General features: G+C 42.1%; 1 protein-coding gene across 1 annotated transcript in view; it reads right to left on the reverse strand.

The window, feature by feature from the left end:
* LOC134408916 (neural-cadherin-like) overlaps positions 1-22,320 on the reverse strand; it is a 92,012-nt gene that overhangs the window by 60,238 nt on the left and 9,454 nt on the right. Inside the window, exon 2 of the mRNA XM_063141428.1 lies at positions 640-837. Within this exon, the coding sequence (XP_062997498.1) occupies positions 640-837 (198 nt within the window). The remainder of the gene's footprint in view (positions 1-639; positions 838-22,320) is intronic.

The raw sequence follows: 22,320 nt of genomic DNA on the forward strand, positions 1-22,320 counted from the left end.
TATTATTATTATTATTATTATTATTATTATTATTATTATTTGCACTTATATACTGCTCCCATAGCCAGGGCTCTCTGGGCAGTTTACAGAAATTCTAAAATTAAGATTAAAATGAGTATACAAAATTTAAAATTCTAAAACAGAGAACATACACACATAAAGCATTAAAAACCGTTAAAAAACTAAACATGTGGATGATGAAGATGTCCCTGCCCCAATGCAAACAAAATAAGAACTCTCTTCAGACTTTATCCCCTCATGTGATTAACAATCGTATGAGGAGGAGACCAAGGCTGTACCCAGAGCCTCCAATGCCCCCATGTGTCTGTACAGGAGAGCCAGTTCTAAGCATGTATCTGGTCAAGAGGGCAGGGCTCCTGCAGCTTTAACTGTTGTGATGAAGAGGGGCTTTCACCAGGTGCTGCATGCATACAAATAATACCTGCTGAAATTCCCTTTCCAATACAACTGTTAAAGATACAGGAGCCCGGTCCTCCTTTCCATAAGGTCACCCTAGCTGATTTGACTGGATTTTATTCATTCAAACAGCTAAGCACCAAAGTGAGGCAGAAGGGAGACATAAACAAATGTGTCTAGATGCAGATTCATGACATCCGGGTCCTTAGAAGCTGTATTTACCTTCCACAAGGAAATATTCAACGGCTCCATTTTCTTCTTCATCTTGATCCTTAGCCAAGAGCTTGTACACATTCGTTCCAGCTGTGGCTTTAGATGAAACCGTAGCTAGGTAGGGAAAGGGTTCCATGACCCATTCAGGTACATTGTCATTCACATCCGTCACTGTGAGTTCTAAATGCACAAGGTACCAATTCTTTCCTGTTGGATAATAGGGAATGAGAAGCAACTCTTAGCAGGAATAGCCTTTTCTGAGGCAACAAAAGTAGCCTGAGAATCAAGATTGAGAAGTTATTGTTTCCTCGTAGCTATGCTGAGATACTAATTGTCACTACCTCTACCAGGAGTGGGCAATTTGTAGCCCACCAGACATTTTGGCCTACAACTCCCATAAGCCCTAGCCAGGTGGCAAGTTTAGCATGTACTAATAGCCAATGGGGAGCAAATCTACAGAGTTGTCGGGGCGCCCTGAAGGCGTTTGCGTGCGCCTCCAGGGCGCCCCGAAACTCCTAGTGTAGATGCTGATCTTGAGGCTAGAAGAGGCGGAGGCGGAGGCGGCAGCGGCCCCGCATCGCCCCTCGCTGGGACGGGGTGAAAAGTTTCCCGCCTCTCCAGCCGCGTTCTTGCCGCCGCTCACCTCCACTGTCGTAATTCTGTCTTTGCCTCCCCCCGCCCGCCCGCCCCCCCGGCGAAAGAGCCACCTGGGTCAGAGAGCCGGCCCCAGCCCCGCCTTCTTCCAGCTCTCCGACCCAGGCGGCTCTTTCGCCGGGGGGGGCAGGGGGAGGCAAAGACAGAATTACGACGATGGAGGTGAGCGGCGGCAAGGAAACTTTTCGCCCTGTCCCAGCGAGGAGCGATGCGGGGCCGCCGCCGCCGCCTCTTCTAGCCTGAAGATCAGCATCTACACTAGGAGTTTCGGGGCGCCCTGGAGGCGCACACAAAGGCCTTCAGGGCGCCCCGACAACTCCGTGTAGATTTGCTCGGGTAAGGGATCATGGGAGCTGTACGACAAAACAAATGAGGATTTGCACAGGACTTCAGCTACAAATCTTGGCTGTTGTCCTGTTTTGGCTATAGCTAAAATGAAGTGGAGTTAGCAAACAGTCAAGCCTACAGGTGGTTGGCCAAAGGGGTTCCGATTACAGAGGTGGTTCAAATCCAAGCAGAAGTCAGAACACAGGCAGTTAGGCAGACAAGAGGAACAGGCAGCAGGAGTGGTCAGGATAACAAGCAAGAAGTCAAACATGGTAAATCAGTCAGGTACATTATGCAGTCCAGAAGCAGGGTTGTTAAGCATGCCAAACGTCAGGAAACAGAGCATCAATCACAGGAGACAAGACCAAAGGCAGGATGGACCAATTCATTTCAACAATGGTTGGATTTTCAGTGAAGGCTTTTAAGCCCAAAGCCTGCTGGAACCCACCCAGAGCTCAGCCGCCATGATCAAGCCTCCCTTTTCAGAGGCTTATTTCTGAGAAGTCACGTTCTACTGAGGAGACCTTTTCTGGAGGCGAGCACTCCTTCACACAGAAGCCTTACTTGTCCTTTGCTTGAGGCTATGATTCTCCTGGGGGTCAGGGGGTTGCTCAGCCTCTGCCTGAGAGGCAGAATCCCTTTCCCCTGATAGGGATGGTTCTGCAACGATCTCCCCGAGGGCTCAGGCTCCTGTGATTTTGGTGGCAGCCCCTGGTCTGGGGTAGCCTGGGTTTCTAGGCTTCTAGCTCTTCCTCTGATATTGTAAATCTTTGCCTGGGATTACCACAAAGCTAGCTTCAGGATTGAGGCAATATGTTATTGCTGATGTGGGTGTGCTTGGCTATAGTGCAGCAAAGTCACAGTGTCTGCCATTTTGTTTTTCCCACATTGTCATGGATATTGCCTAAAACTCTCCAAATGGTGGATTCCACAAAAACATGTTGGTTCTCACTGGCAATTACACTCACACACACTCACACACACTACACAGACCACACAGTGTTCAGAGCCATGTGAGGTAAAAATATATGTTGGCCACCACATTAAATGTGATTCCCTGGAGCTCACTCAATTCTCCTGGGGTGTGGAAGAGCAGAGAGACATCAGTACAGTGGATCTTGCTAAGGCCCTAGCAATTGCCTAAAGATGCGGCATGCTGGCACTGGGCCTGACTTCATACTACAGGTGAAGATTCTTGTGATAGAATGCTTTCACTTATTTTATTTTTTAAAAAATAAACACACACACAAAACTAGCATTACATACTGATTTTCTGTGTTCAAGGAATATTTTGTACAGCACAGGCATTCAATCACATAATACCTTTAGCCCAGAGACATCTTCACCACCTTGGTGAGAACTAGGCCCAATTGTCTCTATGGAAACGTGAAGCTCACGACTTTGAAGTCTTCCTACTGTTGATAAAATTCCTTCAGAAGTCAGTTAAGAGCGTCTGAAAAAGAGCTACTGTCTCTTTTTCAGCTCACTTCAACCTCTGTGGCACCTCTATGCCAGTGACTTGCATTTATGGCACTGCTATGGAGATGGGCACAACTGGGTTGACCTTTCAAATATTACAGCTGGCATGTAGAGCGCTTGAGTGTAGAAGTGACACTCGGTGTCCTCCACCAGGAGGCTGCAACAGTTAAACTGGCCCTCAGTTTAACCCAGAATTGTTAAAATCTGTTACCTCCTTGGAGCAGTTCTCAGTTCATTCAGAGTCTGCTTGAAATCACAATGTTCAAACTCGCTGCTGCATTCTAGACTAATGACGTGTGATTACAAACAGGCTGTGTAGAAATAGCACTCTTAGGGCACTTAAAAGATCACCCCATTAACTGAACAATCAAGTACACGGAGCACTCTAAATATAAACCTTTGTCACATACACTTATCTCGTAAACAGTATAATCTTCTTGTGGTACTATAATATCCCTGAAGCACCTTTAGGCCAAGCAGTATAATTGTACACACTTGCTTTCATTCTCCACTGGTTTCCATATTCCTGGGGGGAAAACAAATAATCTTGACTCTACTTTATATACAGTATTTTTGCTCTGGATATAGTCATCTTCTGTTGTCCCTTTGTTTATCCATGCAGGATCTGTGCAACATGTCAGATGGCAAAGGTTTGCTGGTACGTCTCACGGCAAGGTTGCAAGTTTAACATGTACTATCATAATCTGCCATCTATAAACAACCAGTAAGTGGATTCTGGTAAGGAAAATGCCCTGGTGCAGCGATTAACTATGCCAAGTTTAAGTTCCTTAGTATAGACTACAAAGTATTAACCTTTTACACAATCCTTAAGTACTTTCTGTCCTTCCTAAAAATAACTGCCATTCCACTGGCAGTCACAGAACACAAGCAGTTGTGCCTTTTTACACCACCCTAAAATCAAATCGACTACACAAGGATCAGGCTTAAAATCTGCCGAACTAAGGACAACATCCAGTTGCCAGTACAGAATGGTTTTTAAAATCCCTATTTATGACCTGGACTGTGATTCTGCAGGGGAAGTCAGGGATGTTATTCATAAAATGCAACGATCCATACTTTTTCCGTCACATTCTTCAACATGCACACAAATGTGACTCTCTCCTCCACACTCTTCAACGAGCCCTGTAATGAGATAATGGGGATCTTATGGGTGTTTTCTCGGAAGTAAGTCCCACAGTGTTCAATGGAGCTTACTGCCGGGAAAAGGCCCAAGATCACGGCAAAATGCAAAATATATTGGCTAGTGAATGTGGGACCCATTTGAACACTGTTGCATTCTACAAGCTAAAGATATAGACTGCTGGATGCTATTGGAAGTTTCCCCATGTCCACATGGCAAGTGAGAGTGAAAGGTAAAATGTGCATAGCTAAAGAAAAATCCAGTTTCCAGTTCAGGCTGATTATCTATGGCTACAAAATGCTTTTGATTGTTTCCTATGTGGAGCTGGGAGTCCAAAAGTTAAGAGAGCTAGAAAAAGGGAATGGCTAGCAATTACTCAGGAAATGTAGCTCTGTCCACCTTTGCACCTGAGGACAAAACACCACTGCATTTGTCTAACAATCAAACAACCCCTGCTGCCTGGGTCTCATAATGCAGGAAGCCACGGGAAGATGGGCGCCCATGGGCACCACACAAAAATGGTGCCCACAAGTGCCCAGCACGATTCGACAGCTCCCATGGATAAATTAAGCTATCTGTGGTGGCTTGTTTGATGTGTGAACAGGTCCACTGAGTGGCCTAAGTTCACCCAGTGAGCTTCATGACTGAGCAGGGATTTGAACCTGGAACATCCAAGCTCTAGTCAGCCACTATAATCTAAAAGTGTTGTTTTAGATTATGCTATTTTGTAAAAGCTAATTAGGTGTGTTTTCTATCCACCAGTTTCTTGGAGACAGGAGGGAACGCCTAGTCCCCCGTGTGGTGGGTTTTTTTTTTTTTTCTATATCTTTGAAGATTTATAGGAGCCAATTTTTGGTAAAAAATTACTATTTGATCAAATTTGGGGGCTCAAGGTGGGGAGAGTATTAATAGGTATTTGGCAATCAATATTTCTGTTTCTGCTTTTCAGGTCCTATTGGAAATCCTTGTATCTGGGGCATAAAAGGGTTTTTTAAAATTTGCATTAAAAAGGTTTTTTTTAAATCTGTATAAAATTATTTCCCCACTGATGAAGACCTTGTGGGTCGAAACGCGTTTGGGGGTTATGTTTGTTGCATGTTTGCAGACCATTCTGTTCAATTTTTAAGTGTACATATTTATTTTATGATTAAAAATATTTTCTATGGACACATGACTTTATTTCAACAGGCCTAGTTACACCAGAATTTGACATATTGTTTCAAATCAGTTTCCTTGAGCAGGGATTTGAACCCAGAACATCCAAGTCCTAGTCCAGCGGTTCTCAACCTGTGGGTCGGGACCCCTTTAGGGGTCGAATGACCCTTTCACAGGGGTCGCCTAAGACCATTGGAAAACACATATTTCCGATGGTCTTAGGAAACTGTATTGACTGAACTATGTCATGTATCATCTTTTGTATTATTAAAGCTATTGTTATGTATTATTTTCATTAGCAAACCATCCCATGACAATGGATCGTGTAGAGAAGAACGAAAATAATTTTATGGTTGGGGGTCACCACAACATGAGGAACTGTATTAAAGGGTCGCGGCATTAGGAAGGTTGAGAACCACTGTCCTAGTCAGTCTCTATAACCACTACACTACACGAACCAGTGTTTTAAATTTCCCTCCAGCTTAGAATACGATGTCCTACCCACCAGTACCATCACCACCACCATGTAACAATATTTTGAAGTGGACAGGATGTTTAAAGAACACTAAAGCCTTACAGGTGTCAAGTTGTGAACACTCTTTACACCGCTGCAGATAAAAGGGGACATTTTTCATGAAAGAGTTGGTGTTGTGGCTGCACATTTTATTGCTTAACTTATTTTTAATTCTCTTTGGAGTATCAGCTGCGACAGAGAAAGCATGGCATGAATTATGTAAACAAATACGGAAAAGACACCAGCTAGAAGATTAACACTGGGCTAGCCTCCAACACTGTAGCATACTACAGCTATTTGCTAATTTGGCCCTGCTTCCTATGAACTATTACAGGGACATTTTTGGCTTGCTCCTCCACAACCCGCTGCAGCTAAGAACGGCGGATGAGAGGACAGGCAGCGCTGCACATTTCTGCACTGAGGCCTACAAATATGACCAGACAAGTTGTGGAAACAAATTGCAGAGTGCCTGGGGAAGCATAAGCTGACAAGGGCTTGCCAGAGGACCGAGACAGCAATGAAGAAACTGACGTGGGCAATAATGTGTTGGGAAGTGACTTGGGACAGGGCAGTATGGTAAGGAATTTCCTAGTCACACTGACACAAACAGGCCATGTGGCTTAAGACGTACCAGCAGCTGTTTAAAATGGCCTTCATTCGTGCTGGTTACTCCAAAGGCCCCAATTTGGATATGTACTCAAACAAACAAAACTACTGTGAGGTCATTCTGCAAAGCATCCCGTTTGCATGCAAAACTGGTCATGGCGACAGTTACGGGAGCTGAAATGGAAAGCCGGCTTCAAATAAACTGGCACATCAGTTTCCAAAACAAAGTAATGTCCTTACTGTAGAACAAACAATTTGAAAGAATTATCTTCCTCTCCCCAAACAGTTGTCCAAAATTGAAGGTAAAAACACACATGCCCCAGCTGTAATTCCAATGTTGCAACTGGAGGTCTTTTGCTTGAATTTCACTATCAATTTGGGATACGGTTTGGTAAAATTCCAGGAGCAAAGTCGGTAACCTCTTTTCCCCTTCCTCATATAATGACAACTGCTCTGTCTTCTGGCATTCCCTCAGAACTATATCTCCTTTTGGGAGGCAGGGGAGTTGCCTTGAGGGCTTCTTTTCCCCACACACAGGCATTTATTTATTTATTACATTTTTATACCGCCCAATAGCCAAAGCTCTCTGGGCGGTTCACAAAAATTAAAATCTTGAAATACATAAAAACAACTTAAGCTTGTCTTGTTTGGTTACTTTATGGGGGTTAGTGGGTGAATCTGGAATATTGAGTGGAGAGGGTGTCATGGGCACCCTCACAAAATGGCCACCATGGGACAGGGATGGCCCATTCATAAAATGATTAAAGCAGTGGGTGCAGTCAGTCACAAAAAACTCATTTTCCAGAAGGCAAACTGGTGAGACAAAAAGAAAATAAGTTCCCAATACAAGACAGAGATGGGGGTCTGAGCTGTACAACACAAAACCACTCTTTTGAACCCAAATTACTATGGCACAGAATCATAGAATAGTAGAGTTCGAAGGGGCCTATAAGGCCTCAGAGTCCAACACCAACACCACCCAGTCAAAGCAGGAATCCACCATAAAGCACTAGAGGACAGTCCTTTGTTTTGCAGAATAACAGCCTCCCATCTAAACTAATAAACAAAATGTTTTCTATTATTATTATTATTATTATTATTATTATTATTATTATTATTTGCATTTGTATACCGCCCCATAGCTGAAGCTCTCTGGGTGGTTCACATAAGATAAAAACACTTTAAAACAAAATACAAAGATTAAAAAGAACCACAAAAACAAGCAAAATACACATACATTTAAAACCAGTATAACAACTTTAAAAGCGATGAGCCGAAAAACAGACTCAGGGTCCCAGGTATACCAACATTCCTGGTAAGAAAGGAGAAAATGCAGGAAAATGTGACAGCCACAGCCAGAACAGGAGCCTGGAGGGACCAAGGCAGGATCTACACTACTGCTTATAACGGTTTATAATGGTTATGACAACTGTTCAGGCCCAGGACACATTACATATACTGTTTTCATAACATTTTTAAAGCGTTATATCCTGCTTGGTGTAGATTGGGCCCAAGAGAGGTGTCTGCGGGCACTTTAGGGCTGACAGCCATCACTTTACAGACCTCAGTGTTCCATATACATCAACCACTTCGATATCAAAAGGGGCGAGTTATATATGAAGAGCTGCAAGGATCCCCTTAGCAAAAGCTTGGAGATCAACCATTTCTCCTACAATGGAAAAAGAAGATTTAGACCGCTATGGGGATGAATGAAATAGGAAGTGTATACAAGTGTAGCAATTCAGCTAGCTGCAACTAAAAGTCGCATCCATGAACACCTTACAAACAGCATTAAGTTGTAGATGTTGGGAGAAGTGGACCCAAAATATACTAGAAATAATATAGCATGGGTGGGGTGGGGGTGGGGAACTACACCATGTTAATAGTCATTTCTTTGTGGCTTCCAACTGGTTCAAGGACTTAATATCAAATTTTATCTAGGTTATGGTAGTTGTTGTTGTTTTAGTTTTAAACCCTTAATTTTATACACATGTGCACATTCTCTTATACACAGACATAAATGTGTGAATCTATATATGTGGGGGAAGAGAGTGGTGGGTGTGGGTGGATGGGACAGAGAGAGAAGGAGAGGACCTTCCCTCTTGGCTACCCAGTTGAGGAAGGTCAGAGGAAGTCATTTGTTTGAAATTTATTTGGGTAAACAGTTTTCAAGTGGTGTTTAAAGATGTCATCTTTAGAGCAAAATGACCCCTTTCACCCTGGAGGGTGAAAGGGAGCTCTACCAAACAGAAGACATAAGCTTGGACAAAGTCACACACACTTTGGAATTATGGTACCGAAATGTCACATCAAAAGGAGAGTGTTTTATCTCCCAGGGCATCTTTTTTTTATTATTCCTAGTCTCAAAATTCTTCAGGCCTGTGAAGATTGCTAAGGTTTGTTGACAGAAAACTTGAAAGAGAGAGGGAGAGGGAGATGAAATATTTAAAAAACAGAAATTGACCTTTAATTTCCGCTACAGCCAAAGGACAGAGATTTGTCTCTCTCTCTCTTTTTTTTCTTTTTTTGCAACAAACAGCATGCTTGTTATAAATCTGAGAGCCTGGCACAAATAACACATGTTTGGATTTATTACCCTGGCTGGAAGGTCTATAATTATTGATGACAGCTGATCTTTCATGTCCAAGTTAATTGGCTGTGGCGTTGGGTTCTTATATTGCTACACAGTCTGGGTTTTGAAAAACACTCTCAGTCACACACAGAATACATAGTGTCTGCCTAGAACTACACATTGTAGCCAACGTAGGTCTATCGCCAAAAATGGCTGTCCTGCAGCCAATCCTATTCCTCTCATTAGTAATACAAAATGCAAGATGTCACACCACCAGCGAGTTTTTCCATCTTGCAAATGGTAGCCAATGAAACAGAATCTCAAAATGGGATGCTATTAAATCACACATTTTGTGTCATTAGAACATGTCCAGGGGAGAGCAGCACAATTGCTGAGGGGCCTACAGCCAAAGTCCTATGAGCAAAGATGGAAAGAGTTGGGTAAGTTTAGCCTGTGGAAGATTCAGAAATCCCATTTCTGCAGCAAGAATATCCCACAGTTGCCGAGCTTTGTTGCACCAGTTATTTCTCATTCAGTAAAGCAAATTGGGACCATTCAATTGGACAATTGACCATTCTAATTGTCACTGGAGAGACAACTGCACACAGGATTACTGATGCCTTAAGTTACTTTGCATTGAGACAAAGCCAACGTTTTTGAAACCAGTTATTTATTTATTTATTTATTTCAAAAATTGCAAACTCAAATCAGCAATAAGTACTCCAAGCATTGCATTGATTAACCGTGCAATCCTATACATGTCTACTTAAAAGTGAACCACGTCTGGAAACACGCTATCTTTAAAAGGTTAATTACTGTTTCAAAAGTCCCATCGTGTAGAATTTGCCTCTAGACTTCTCCGCTCACCATGTCACATCATTAAAAAAGTTGTCCATCCGCGAAGTCTAACATATTTTCAGACTTCTGATTTCATTAGTTTTGTACCAGTTTAGCTTTCTCCTCTAAAAATTGCTTTGGATGCTTCATAAAAAGGTTCCCTTTTATAAATCAGGAATACACGTCATTATGAATATAACTTCCTGTGCATCAATATAAATTGGGGGGAAATGACAGTCCCAGTGATCTCAATGAAAAAAAATGACAATATGGAACATTTTACTTGGGTGAACATGTCTTCACAATTATAACTATATTCTGCATTCTTTTATTTTAGTGAGGGAAGAGGTATTGTATTACTATGATTAAACAACAATGGCTGAGAAGTCAGGTTGATCCTGGCATTTTTAGGTCATTTCAATGTTTTTTTGTTTGTTTTGGTGGTGGTGTTGTTTTTAAAAAAGAGAGATTATGAGGAAAACAAAAGTCTTGGAAGTCTTCAAGTCAATATTTGCAGCCAATGCTAAAAATTTACAATCCATCAACAAATCAAGATGTAACCAGAACTTTACTGTTAATAATATGTAATTTACAGTCATTTGCCTCAGTTGTACGCAGTAAATTACTTTGAAAGAAACATGCCTAACCGTGCATTAGAAGATGACCTTTTATTTATTTTTTCTGTGTTGTTTAGTTCATCGTGCAGGAGGTTTCGTCAATGGGCACAGAGGGTTGGACAATGTTTCTTTTGACCATGGTAGCTGGTGGAACTGGCTACCAGCAACTCAACACAGTCAAGATGTGAGCTGGTTAAAGTTCTGCTGGGGGGCAGGAGAGATGCAGGGGGCAGAAGAGAAATAATCTGGAGGAGGCCAGAGAAGTAACCTGTGCTTTGAAGCTGGGTTTGGGGCTCAAAAAGGATGCTGCCTGCTTTGAGCGGGGTGGGGTGGGGGGTGGAAATAGTACCTCTTTAATGAATAGCAGACTGAGTGCTTGCAAGTTCACCCATTCTCACCTTATTACTGGAGCCTCAGTTGTACCTCCAATAGGTAAGGCAATCAGTAAAGTAAGAGTTCCGAAAGGTTAAATATATTTGAACATAAATGGATATTCTGAAAGCAACACAAAGGCCACATTTGCACACAGTGGTAAGCCAACATTTCACGGAATCCTGGCTTGCCAGGAATGAACAGTATGCATCCTATTTGCCCCTGCTTGGCTCCTTCCACTAGCACGAACAGCAAAACTAACCCAAAATTGGAAACTTGGCATGTTGCCTGGGCCGGTGCTAGCATTAGGCCAACTAGACAGCCGCCTAGGGCGCAGACCTCAAAGGGGCGCAGTACTGCCCTTTAAGGGTCACAGTTTTATGCAAATTAGCTCTTTTAAGAAAAAAACACAATTAAAGAAAAATATAATAGTTCTGACACTCTTCTTGAACAGCTGAATCGAAGTTGGCAATTATTATTTTTGGGGGAGGTGCAAGTAGCTCACCTTGCCTAGGGCACAAAATAGTCTGGCAACAGCCCTGCATGTTGCCTGAATTGGACATCCTGGCTTCTTGCTCCCAAACAAGCCAAAATGTGTAGATCAAGAACAAACCTGGTTTGCAATCTTGTCTTTTATCTTGTCTTTTAAAGAGAGCAACAAGCCAGGAGCCCCAGTTTGGAAGACATACTAAGCTCCCAATTTCTGGTTAGTTTACTTGGCCACACCAAGTAGACGAAAACACACGAGTGCAGCTTGTTCACGTTAAGCTAGGATTCCCTGAAAGATGAAAAGCAGCATAGAAGCAGGGCTGGCACTACCATTAGGCCAACTAGGCAGCCGCCGAGGGCGCAGACCTTCATAGGGGCGCAGTACTGCCCTTTAAAGGTCACGGTTTTATACAAATTAGCTGTTTTAAGAAGAAAAAAAAAAGGAAAATATAATAGTTCAGAAACTCTTCTTGAACACCTGAATCGAAGTTAGCAATTTGGGGGACGGGGGACGAGGTGCAAGTAGCTCACCTTGGCTACAGCGCAAAATAGTCTGGCACTGGCCCTGTATAGAAGGACAAGTGAAGTCATAACTCTTTGCTGGATGAATTGACAGCCAAAGCAAAAAGATATGAGAAAACTTATTACATGTCCAGGCAGACGATAGGAGTAATACATTGGCAGGGAAATGACAATCTATGGGGAAACTCTGCTTGCATTTAGTGCAGTATGGAAGAGAAGAATCCAATTGAAATGAATGGGAGCATTCCAAGAGTTACATGTTGTTGTTCCAAACTCTTAAAAGTAAAACAATGTACACTTGTCAATTCCAGAAATCTAGGCTGACAGTGAGTGATTTTTGCTCTCAAGTACTGCACTCTGCTCATTCATAAAATATAAACCCTTCTAAAGAAATAAGACAGCTCGTGCTCTTTTCCCAGACAGCTTACCTTATTCATAGTAGGTAAAATAATTTAACTTTGTCATGTCCCTGCTCTTTACTCTCTCATTTTGCATTTAAACTCTGAAGAGCTTGAAAATAAAAGCAAATGGGGAGAAATATTGCAAGAGAGCAAGACCTTGGATTCCAAGATTAGACACGTTCGTGGAGCCTCTGTGTTCTGATGCAGTATGCCAGTTAGGGCCCAGCCCTACCATTAGAGAGAGTGAGACATTTGCCTCAGGCGGCAGATGGCGAGTGGTGTGGAGGGGACAGCAGTGCCTGCCTGTTTCCCTATATGGGAGGACAGAGCTGTATGTTCCAAGCATCATGTCCTACACCTAAGCTAGCCTGCTGCCCTCAGGTGAGGTGGAGGATATTCTCAGCTGAGGTAGAAGATATTCTCAGCTGAGGTGGAGGATATTCTCAGCTGAGGTGGAAGATATTCTCAGGTGAGGTGAAGGATATTCTCAGGTGAGGTGGAAGATATTCTCAGGTGAGGTGGAGGATATTCTCAGGTGAGATGGAGGATATTCTCAGGCGAGGTGGAAGATATTCTCAGGCGAGGTGGAGGATGTTCTCTAGTCACCAGCACTGAAGTAAGATTCAACTGCCAGTCCAATTGGGTTCAATAGACAGAATGAGCAGTGCCATCTTGTCCTTCACCACAGACAGCAAAGTGTCTTGAGCTGGCCCTGATGCCAGTGAATTATCCATTACAGTAGGGGAACGCTACCATGTCCTCCTTGTGGGTTTCCCACGGGCATCTAGTTGACCACTGTGGAAAGCAGGAAGTTGGACAAGAAGGACCTTTGCTCTCACTAGCAGGGGTTTTACTATGTTCTTTTTGATTCCCCACCAACCCCACCATCACAAGTCAAATACATACACTCAACTGAAATTGCAGGGATAATATGGCTCTAACAACTTTACCTCTGCATTTTTATATATGCAAGAGCATGTTTTTTTCATGAATGCACAGAACAAGCCCCAGATGTTTTCGAGACCGCATTCTCAGTTCAGACAAGGCAATGATGATGAGGTCCAACCAACCCGGGCCATATCCCAAATGAACTGAGGATGCAGCTAGAACACACACACACCCCAAAAAATGCTCTGCAATGTTCTGGGGGGTTCCTGGCAGATGTGCATCAGTTTGTTGGCAGATGGGGTCCCTGGCAGAGAGCTTTAATAGCTTGATGTCAACTGATGAGAAAAAGCTTAAAAACACAGCTGTTTTAAGTTGCAGTACAGGAGAAGTAACTAAAATGGCCTTCCCCAACCTACTCCCCCACAGATGTGTTGGACCATTGAGGGATATTGGGAGTTTTACTCCAACACACCTGGATGGCACCATGTTAGGGAATGCTGGGAATTGTAGGACTCTTTTCCATCTAAACATGCACTGAATTGTGCCCTTAGGGTCTCTTGTAGAATCTTATTAAAGACTGGCACATCTATGTGGCAGACATTTTTGTGAACTGGAGTCCACTTCATGAAGTCGACTTCAGACCACGGAAATGTACACCACAGGAAAAAATTGTTCTCCTCTTGGGGCTCATCTACACCAAGCAGGATATTCCACTATGAAAGCTGTATGAAAGCGGTATATAAAAGGCAGGAGCCACACTACTGCTTTATAGTGGTATTGAAGTGCACTGACAACTGTTGGGGCCCATTGATACATGCCATATACTGCTTTCATACCACTTTCAGAGTGTTATATCCTGCTTGTGGTAGATGTGTCATGGGCCCCAACAGTTGTCGGTACACTTGAGTACCACTATAAAGCAGCAGTGTAGATCCTGCAGTGCACTTCAATATCACTATAAAGCAATAGTGTGGCTCCTGCCTTTAAATACCACTTTCATACCATTTTCATAGTGGAATATCCTGCTTGGTGTAGACGAGCTCATGGACTCCTTGTTTTTGTTATGACAGGCCAACATGGCTACCCTTCTAGAAATCATGCCAAAGTTCTTTTCACAGTTGTTTCAAGGAATATTAAAAACCCAAGCATTTGACAAGCCTCACCTTTTAGAGAATAGGCATATTTGAATGTTACATGTGATATACCAGCAGGAAAGCACTGAGATACATAACCTGTTTATTAAATAACAAGTTTCCCTGTAATCCTATGGAAGAGCTAAAATTCTGAAGAGGTTGGAGGAGGACTGAATTCCAAGACAACTGGGAAGGAGAGAAAAATGAAATGGGTGGAGGAGAGAGAACTGTTAGGATGATATTTATGGATTGAGCAGGGGGTTGGACTCTATGGCCTTATAGGCCCCTTCCAACTCTACTATTCTATGATTCTATGATTAAACATTAACTATTCTTTCTAAACATCTGCCTCTTCTGTTCCTTTGGAATATAACTACTATTTACTGAGCAGAAAGGGACAGCTGGGGAGGCCTTGTGAAAAGAGTTACACTACAGATTAACAAATCCATCTGCACGACAAAAGCCTTCACCTCACCTGAAATGGACATATTCACACAATTTCACAGCTCCTGAAATTGCAGGAATTCTTGACAAGAATTGCAACAGGCAACCCATTGAATATGAAACCTCTGGAACAGGTTGTAATGGAGATCCATCAGGCCCCAACATTGCAGGCTTTTAGGAAGCCTTTGAAAACCTACTTGTTTACTCTGACCTTCCCCTGATTGTGTGTGTGTCTGTGTTCATCTGTGTGAGATTATTTTTATGAAACGCAATTTCATTGTTGTAAACCGCCTGGAGAGGGTTCCTGCCCTGAAGGCAACTTTAAAAATGTATTAATTAAATAATTATTTTGACAGTGGTCCTGTGCACAGGTTGAGCCTGGTAAGCATCAATGATATTAATTCAGTAGTTGCATGCAGAATTGTAACCTTGGAACGGTTTTTAATACATTTTTAAAAACAGCTGCCTACTTGCATTATAAACCCAATCTCGTTCATGAAGGCACATATACCAGCAGATCAGCCAGATTTAAAATGAGCAATAAATTATACCTCCTATTTTCTGCCTGCCACGTGCCATTTTAAAGAAAATCTAATTTCTGTATCCCTTTCAAATATTGGGGAGACAAGAACTCTGGAAAACTTGGCAATTTTTCTTGGTCTCAATCTGAAAATCTTAACACACTCTAAGGTGTTACAAATCATTTAATAAACATGACAGGGCAGCTTTCGGGATTGAAGGAAGCTAATGGAATAGGAGAAGCCAGGATAAACTGCATTCTGGTTATTTAATAGTCATTGCAAGTGAAGCCAACATCATAACGGTCTCACAATGTGCCCTCCAACTTGAAATGTTACAAACTGGCTTTAAGAGTCAGGCAGACTTTTATCCATATGTTCTACAATTTACATCTGTCACCAGATTAACAGATTTGTGCTGAAATACAGTTAGATCTGGAGGGGGAGGGGAATTGCTGACGACTTCTGCAGAAATTAAATGTTTGTAAGAAGAAGGGGAAAAAACAGCCAGCAGGTCTAAACAGCTTTGGTGCTCAAATGCAAGTAATTTCTAATCTGACTGCCTGCAGTCCCATCTAAATCTCTGGTATGCATAAAACTCTAAGACAGCAGAAAGACAGATTTGTTTTCTCAACTTTCCTCATATATATTCAGGAAGTACATGTTTACATATCACGGAGGATGTTAACAATTCTGGCTGATTCCTGATTAATAGGCCAGGGCTGTTGTCAGATGGCTTATCAATAGAAGAGAATCGATAGATGATCTCCTGAAAGCTGCAAATCTCTCTCCAGTGCTTTGAATGGGATAGCCACCAGAGAAGGTGATGCCATCCCAGTTCAGGAGAGGAGCAAAGAGATAGCAAAACAAAACAGAAGATCAGTTTGCACCGATGACTGGACAGAAGCAGAAGGACATCTGAGAGTGTGCTGAAGTTAGCCGAAACTGTGGGAACACTCTTGGGAGGAGGAGGATCACACAAGTTTTTCTCTGACGATCCGCTGCCGGTACAAGGAGTGTCAATTTCCCTCCACTCTGCTTGTATAAAAGCCATTAAGTAAATATTGCAAAGACAACATACGTGTGTCTCCAGTGTTCTTGCATGCAAAGGATAGTAAATGCTGCAGTACTGCCCCACAACTTTTCACAGGAAGTGGAGAGTGTACAACATAACAGCACATAAGCTTGGGAAAAGAGAAGGCACTGCTGAAGTTTTATTATGAGAAGTACTAGGTTTTCTGTTGTTGTTTTTTGCAATGTCAGATCAAACCATCATTACTCTACAGAAGGGGCAGCAGCCAACATGGAGCTTGTGGGCCACCCATGGATTTCCTTTGTGGATTAAACCTGTATCTCCATTTCTGGCTCCCAGCAGAAATTGTGGCATTCCTGCCACAAGTGAATCTCTTCTATTTGGGAATGTTTCCCACTTTTGATCTTGCACAATGGGGCACTTCCATTTAAAGAGGTGGTCATTTTCCATGTCCCTTGACCTTAGCTGGGCCTCTTGCTGTAACTTGTGCTTTTTCACTCCAAAATTGTTTATTTTCTCTGTGTCCTGGTCATCAGGGGATATATAGGGAATTTCCAGATCATTCCATTGTATGAGGTTTCCCCCACTTTCACTATCTAAACCACTATTTTCATTTTTAATCTCTCTTAATTTCCTCTTTACCAGAGGCAGCGGGGTGAGCTATATTTTCAAAAATTCTCGAGACATGAAGTCCTATTTTTTGGAGATCGTACTTTCTACTATATATTTTCCCAACCATTTGGCAATTGCAGAAAGTGACCACCGTGTGTGCCTGTTTGTAGTTAAAAAAATAAATGTTCAATGTGTGTAATATCTGCAGTCGTAATTTCCTGTGGGACAATTGGTTCAAGAGTTTGTATTAAGTGGAGTTTGTGTTGTAACTGTGTTAGTAACCCCTTCGGTTTTGGAAAGTTAGAAAAGACTAGTCTGTACTGCATGAGTCTCACCTTCCAATTCTGTTTAGCTGGTTTCACTGCCTGGTAGAATATATCGACAGTATCTTGTGCCAAAACATTTTCCCCCATTTTTGCTCTTGCCTCCTGGTTTTTAAGCACATGTTGCCAAGGGTCGTTCATTTCAGTGGGCTCATAATTCTTATCAGTGCTCACTGGAGCTACAGCTGGTATTTTGTTTAACTGCTTGGGTGAAAGCTTTCCCACAGGTTTCTTTCTTTTGTTCTTTTCCTCTTTGGCCAGTTTTCCACTCTTAGATGACTTTTTAACCTGCACTATCTTGGGGGTTTTGTCTATTAGTTTGAATAATTTTTTATAGTTCATTTTCCTATTCAGGTATGTTGGGTTTGGGACTGCCTTTCCTTTTTTAATTTCTGTAGGCCCTAAGCTTTTACTCTTTTTCTCCTTTTTTATTTTCCTTTTTGACTTTCTTTGAATTGTGTTGGGCGTACATTTTGCTCTCTCTTACTTGACAGGTGTCCATCCCTGATTTTATTTCAGATTGTGGAAAACCGGTGTCTCCCTTTCTATGTTTCTCCACCATTGTTCTTAATGGTCCATTAGATTCTGCCAGGAAAGATTTGATTAAACCTAGATCCTTGGAGGTGTCAATCGCCCATTTTTCAATTTCAAATAACTGTTCAATTATTAGTTGTCCACCTTGTTCAGTTATATAGTAGCCATCATTCATTTTCAGGCGACTCACTTCATCGCTAGGAGGATTCGCCTTTTGTGCTAATAACGGGGAGCACCTTCCTAGTTCTGCTACCTGCTTTTCCATTAGCTCATCTAGGGAGATTTGCTGTTCTTGTGCACTTATTTGGGAGGTATTATCAACAAGAACTAACTCAGATGCCAAGTTCCTGGTATCATCATCTGAAATGTATCCTCACATAGCACACCTGGGGTCTATAGACCAGTCTAAAGTGAGAAAAATATTTTCAATAAGGCCTTTCCTACAGCAGGCAACCCCTTTCTCCCACACATCATAATGATGCCACCAGGACCTTTATCTCAAGTCCAACCCCTTCATGAGATGTGAGGACACACTGCCTTTTATGCTGATCTGAATTATTCTCTCTATTACTTTCCCCTTTTGTAGCCATGAGCTGAAGACATAGGATTTTATACAATAAAGAAATATTTATTCATTAAAGCATTAAGGTGTTAAACAATAAATAAGTGATTTTAAAGCATATATATATATACACACACACACGTGTGTGTGTATGCACGTGTGTGTATATATAACATACTCATACACCTAAGAACATAAGAAGTGCCCTGCTGGATCAGACCAAGGGTCCATCTAGTCCACCACTCTGTTCACAGAGTGGCCAACCAGCCATCAGCCAGGGATGAACAAGCAGGACATGGTGCAACAGCACCCTCCCACCCATGTTCCCCGGCAACTGGTGCACACAGGCTTACTGCCTCGACTACTGGAGATAGTACACAACCCTCAGGTCTAGTAGCCATAGCCTTTGCCTCCAGGAATTGATCCAACCTCCTTTTAAAGTCATCCAAATTGATGGCCATCACTACATCTTGTGGTACTGTGTTCCATAATTTAACCATGCACTGCGTAAAGAAGTACTTCCTTTTATTTGTCCTCAATCTCCCACCAATCAGCTTCATGGGATGACCCCGGGTTCTAATGCTGAGAGAGAGAGAGAGAGAGAGAGAGAGAGAGAAATGTCTCCCTATCCTTATTCTCCATACCATGCATAATTCTGTATACCTCTATCATGTCTCCCCTCAGCCTCCTCTTCTCCAAGCTAAACAATCCCAGCTGATGTAACTTTCCCTCATAGGGGAGATGTTCCAGCCCCTTGATCACATGAGTTGCCCCTTTCTGCACTTTTTCCAGCTCTATAATATCCTTTTTTTAGGTGTGGTGACCAGAACTGTACACAGTATTCTAACACTCTATACACTCACACTTAATTTCCACTTTATTTCTATTAAACCATCTCCTCACAAACCATCTCCTCACAGACCTTATCCAAACCCTAGCGCTTGCTCTTCCCAAGCCCTATCCTGATCTAAACTTTTTTCTATCTGAAATACACAACCACATCTTCCTGTTTTTATAGCCCTCAGCATTTCACATCCACCCACTTTCTCAGCCAGTCAACTCACCTATGCAAATACACCACACCTCCTGTCACTCATCCGACTCTCACTCTAGATCTACTTACCGTGAAACATAGAGTTTTAACATCAATACACATATCTAACCACAAATTCATAATATATGTACAAGTGACATCATGGAGACCCACCCTAAGTGTCAAATAAAATCTTGTTTTTAATTTGAAATCTAACAAAGCTTATTCTACTGTGTCTGTAGAGTTCCTTGTTATGATGTTCCCTTAAGGCTACATGTGCACCAAGTATTATTATTATTATTATTATTATTATTATTATTATTATTATTTATTTATATAGCACCATCAATGTACATGGTGCTGTACAGAGTAAAACAGTAAATAGCAAGGCCCTGCCGCATAGGCTTACAATCTAATAAAATCATAGTAAAACAATAAGGAGGGGAAGAGAATGCAAACAGGCACAGGGTAGGGTAAGCAGGCACAGGGTAGGGTAAAACTAACAGTATAAAGTCCGCACAACATCAAGTTTTAAAAGCTTTAGGAAAAAGAAAAGTTTTTAGTTGAGCTTTAAAAGCTGCGATTGAACTTGAAGTTCTCAAATGTTCTGGAAGAGCGTTCCAGGCGTAAGGGGCAACAGAAGAAAATGGACGGAGCCGAGCAAGGGAAGTAGAGGCCCTTGGGCAGGCGAGAAACATGGCATCAGAGGAGCGAAGAGCACGAGCGGGGCAATAGTGTGAGATGAGAGAGGAGAGATAGGAAGGAGCTAGACCGTGAAAAGCTTTGAAGGTTAACAGGAGAAGTTTATATTGGATTCTGAAGTGAATTGGAAGCCAATGAAGAGATTTCAGAAGCGGAGTAACATGGTCAGAGCGGCGAGCCAAGAAGACAGAAAACAGGAGTTTCAGATCCTGATTCTCCCGTGGAGGAGAAAGCTATCAATGGCTACTAGTGCTGATGACTATGTGCTACCTCCAGTATCAGAGGCAATAAGCCTATATACATCAGTTGCTGGGGAACATGGGCGGGAGGGTGCTGTGCACCTGTGTCCTGCTTGTGAGTTCTTGATCAACAGCTAATTGGCCACTGTGTGGATAGAATGCAGAACTAGATGGACCCTTGGTCTGATCCAGCAGGACTCTTTTTATGATATCTGTGGCTGAGGAATTAGTGATCACGTGGCCAGGTGAGAGGGCCTTCTCTGTGGTGGCCCCACACCCCATCAAAGGTCCACCATGCTCTGTCATTGGAGGCTTTCAAGAAGGCCTTGAAAACATAATATTTTACTGTTGCCTTCTCATGATATGACTACTTGTCGCTACTGTTGCTGGTGGTTTTATTGTTGGCTTTTATTGTTTTTATTGCTATTTACTGTGTTTATGTTTTAAACTCTTTTAATATTTTAACGTTCTTTTACGTGTTTTATTGTTGTAAGCCGCCTTGCGGGGGCTTCTGCCCTGAAAGGTGGCTAAGGAATGTTTTAAGTAAATAATTAAATAAATGCATATATTACACAGACCAACTCTGCCAGTCTCTGAATTTGTGGTCGCTGATTAATCATCTGATCTGGCTCACAGGAGACGTCACCCTCCTCCTCTCTTCCAGTGCCGCCTCTGTCTCTCGGTCAAGCTCTCTGGTCATGTCAGGACGCATCCTTCTACAGCTACCAAACGACTCTGGCCTCAGATAAAACTTACAATCCTTTGCCTTCATTAGAGCAAAGGCTCATTGCGGTGAAACATTCAAACACCAAAGCTGCCTCTCCCCGCAGTACACACATGGGTGGCTTAAGCTATACAACTATGTGCTTCAACAAAATATAACGAGATCGGCGTTACCTATTTGGAGAACATGCCAAACGTCGCCCAAAGTAAATCCGTTGATAAGAAAACGAAAAGGGTGGGGGAGTGAACGAGATGGGATTACAAAGCTAATGCTGAGGCATGAAGAAAGGTCAGAGAAGCCCGAGATGACAGAGGATTAAAAGAGAAAGGATCTTTCATCATTCCACCCAAACATTAATGGAAATCTGGCTCCGTCTTCAAATTAAATGTCAGAGTAATGTTAAAACATTAATGCTCATTCCACGGCTAAAACCCCTTTTACTTTCCTTCTGTGGGGAAACTGAATACGGCCAATCAAACAGAACCAACAATGTTAGAAAAGGAGTTAAGGGATAGCTCAGGAAAAATGGTATGGGAGACAGATTTGAAGGTACAAATAGGGCGACAGAGCTGGGAGGGACTGTGGAAACAAAGAGTGTTGAGAAGTATGTCAGTGAGAATAGAAGAGAATTACTTCAAAATTTTGTGGAGGTGGTACCTAACCCCGATTAGATTGAATAAGATAAATGAGCAGCATTCAGCAAATTGTTGGAGAGGTTGTTATTATTATTATTATTATTATTATTTATTTATATAGCACCATCAATGTACATGGTGCTGTACAGAGTAAAACAGTAAATAGCAAGACCCTGCCGCATAGGCTTACAATCTAATAAAATCATAGTAAAACAATAAGGAGGGGAAGAGAATGCAAAAAGGTACAGGGTAGGGTAAGCAGGCACAGGGTAGGGAAAAACTAACAGTAGAAAGTAACAGTAGAAGTCTGCACAACATCAAGTTTTAAAAGCTTTAGGAAAAAGAAAAGTTTTTAGTTGAGCTTTAAAAGCTGTGGTTGAACTTGTAGTTGTGGGGAAAAAGGAACGTATTTACATATGTGGTGGGAATGCAAATATGTACAAAGATTATGGAAGATGGTGTTTTTGGAAATTGAAGGAATAGTGGGAATGAAAATAGAACAAACACCAAAGATTGCATTACTGTCACTATTTGAAGATATAAAATTTGAAGATTTAAAATGTGGAAAAGAAATTAAAGAATTGATATCGAGTTTGCTGACTGCAGTACGATTGATGATAGCTA

This window comes from Elgaria multicarinata, chromosome 14 (genome assembly GCF_023053635.1).
Source record: "Elgaria multicarinata webbii isolate HBS135686 ecotype San Diego chromosome 14, rElgMul1.1.pri, whole genome shotgun sequence".
Lineage (NCBI taxonomy): Eukaryota > Metazoa > Chordata > Lepidosauria > Squamata > Anguidae > Elgaria > Elgaria multicarinata.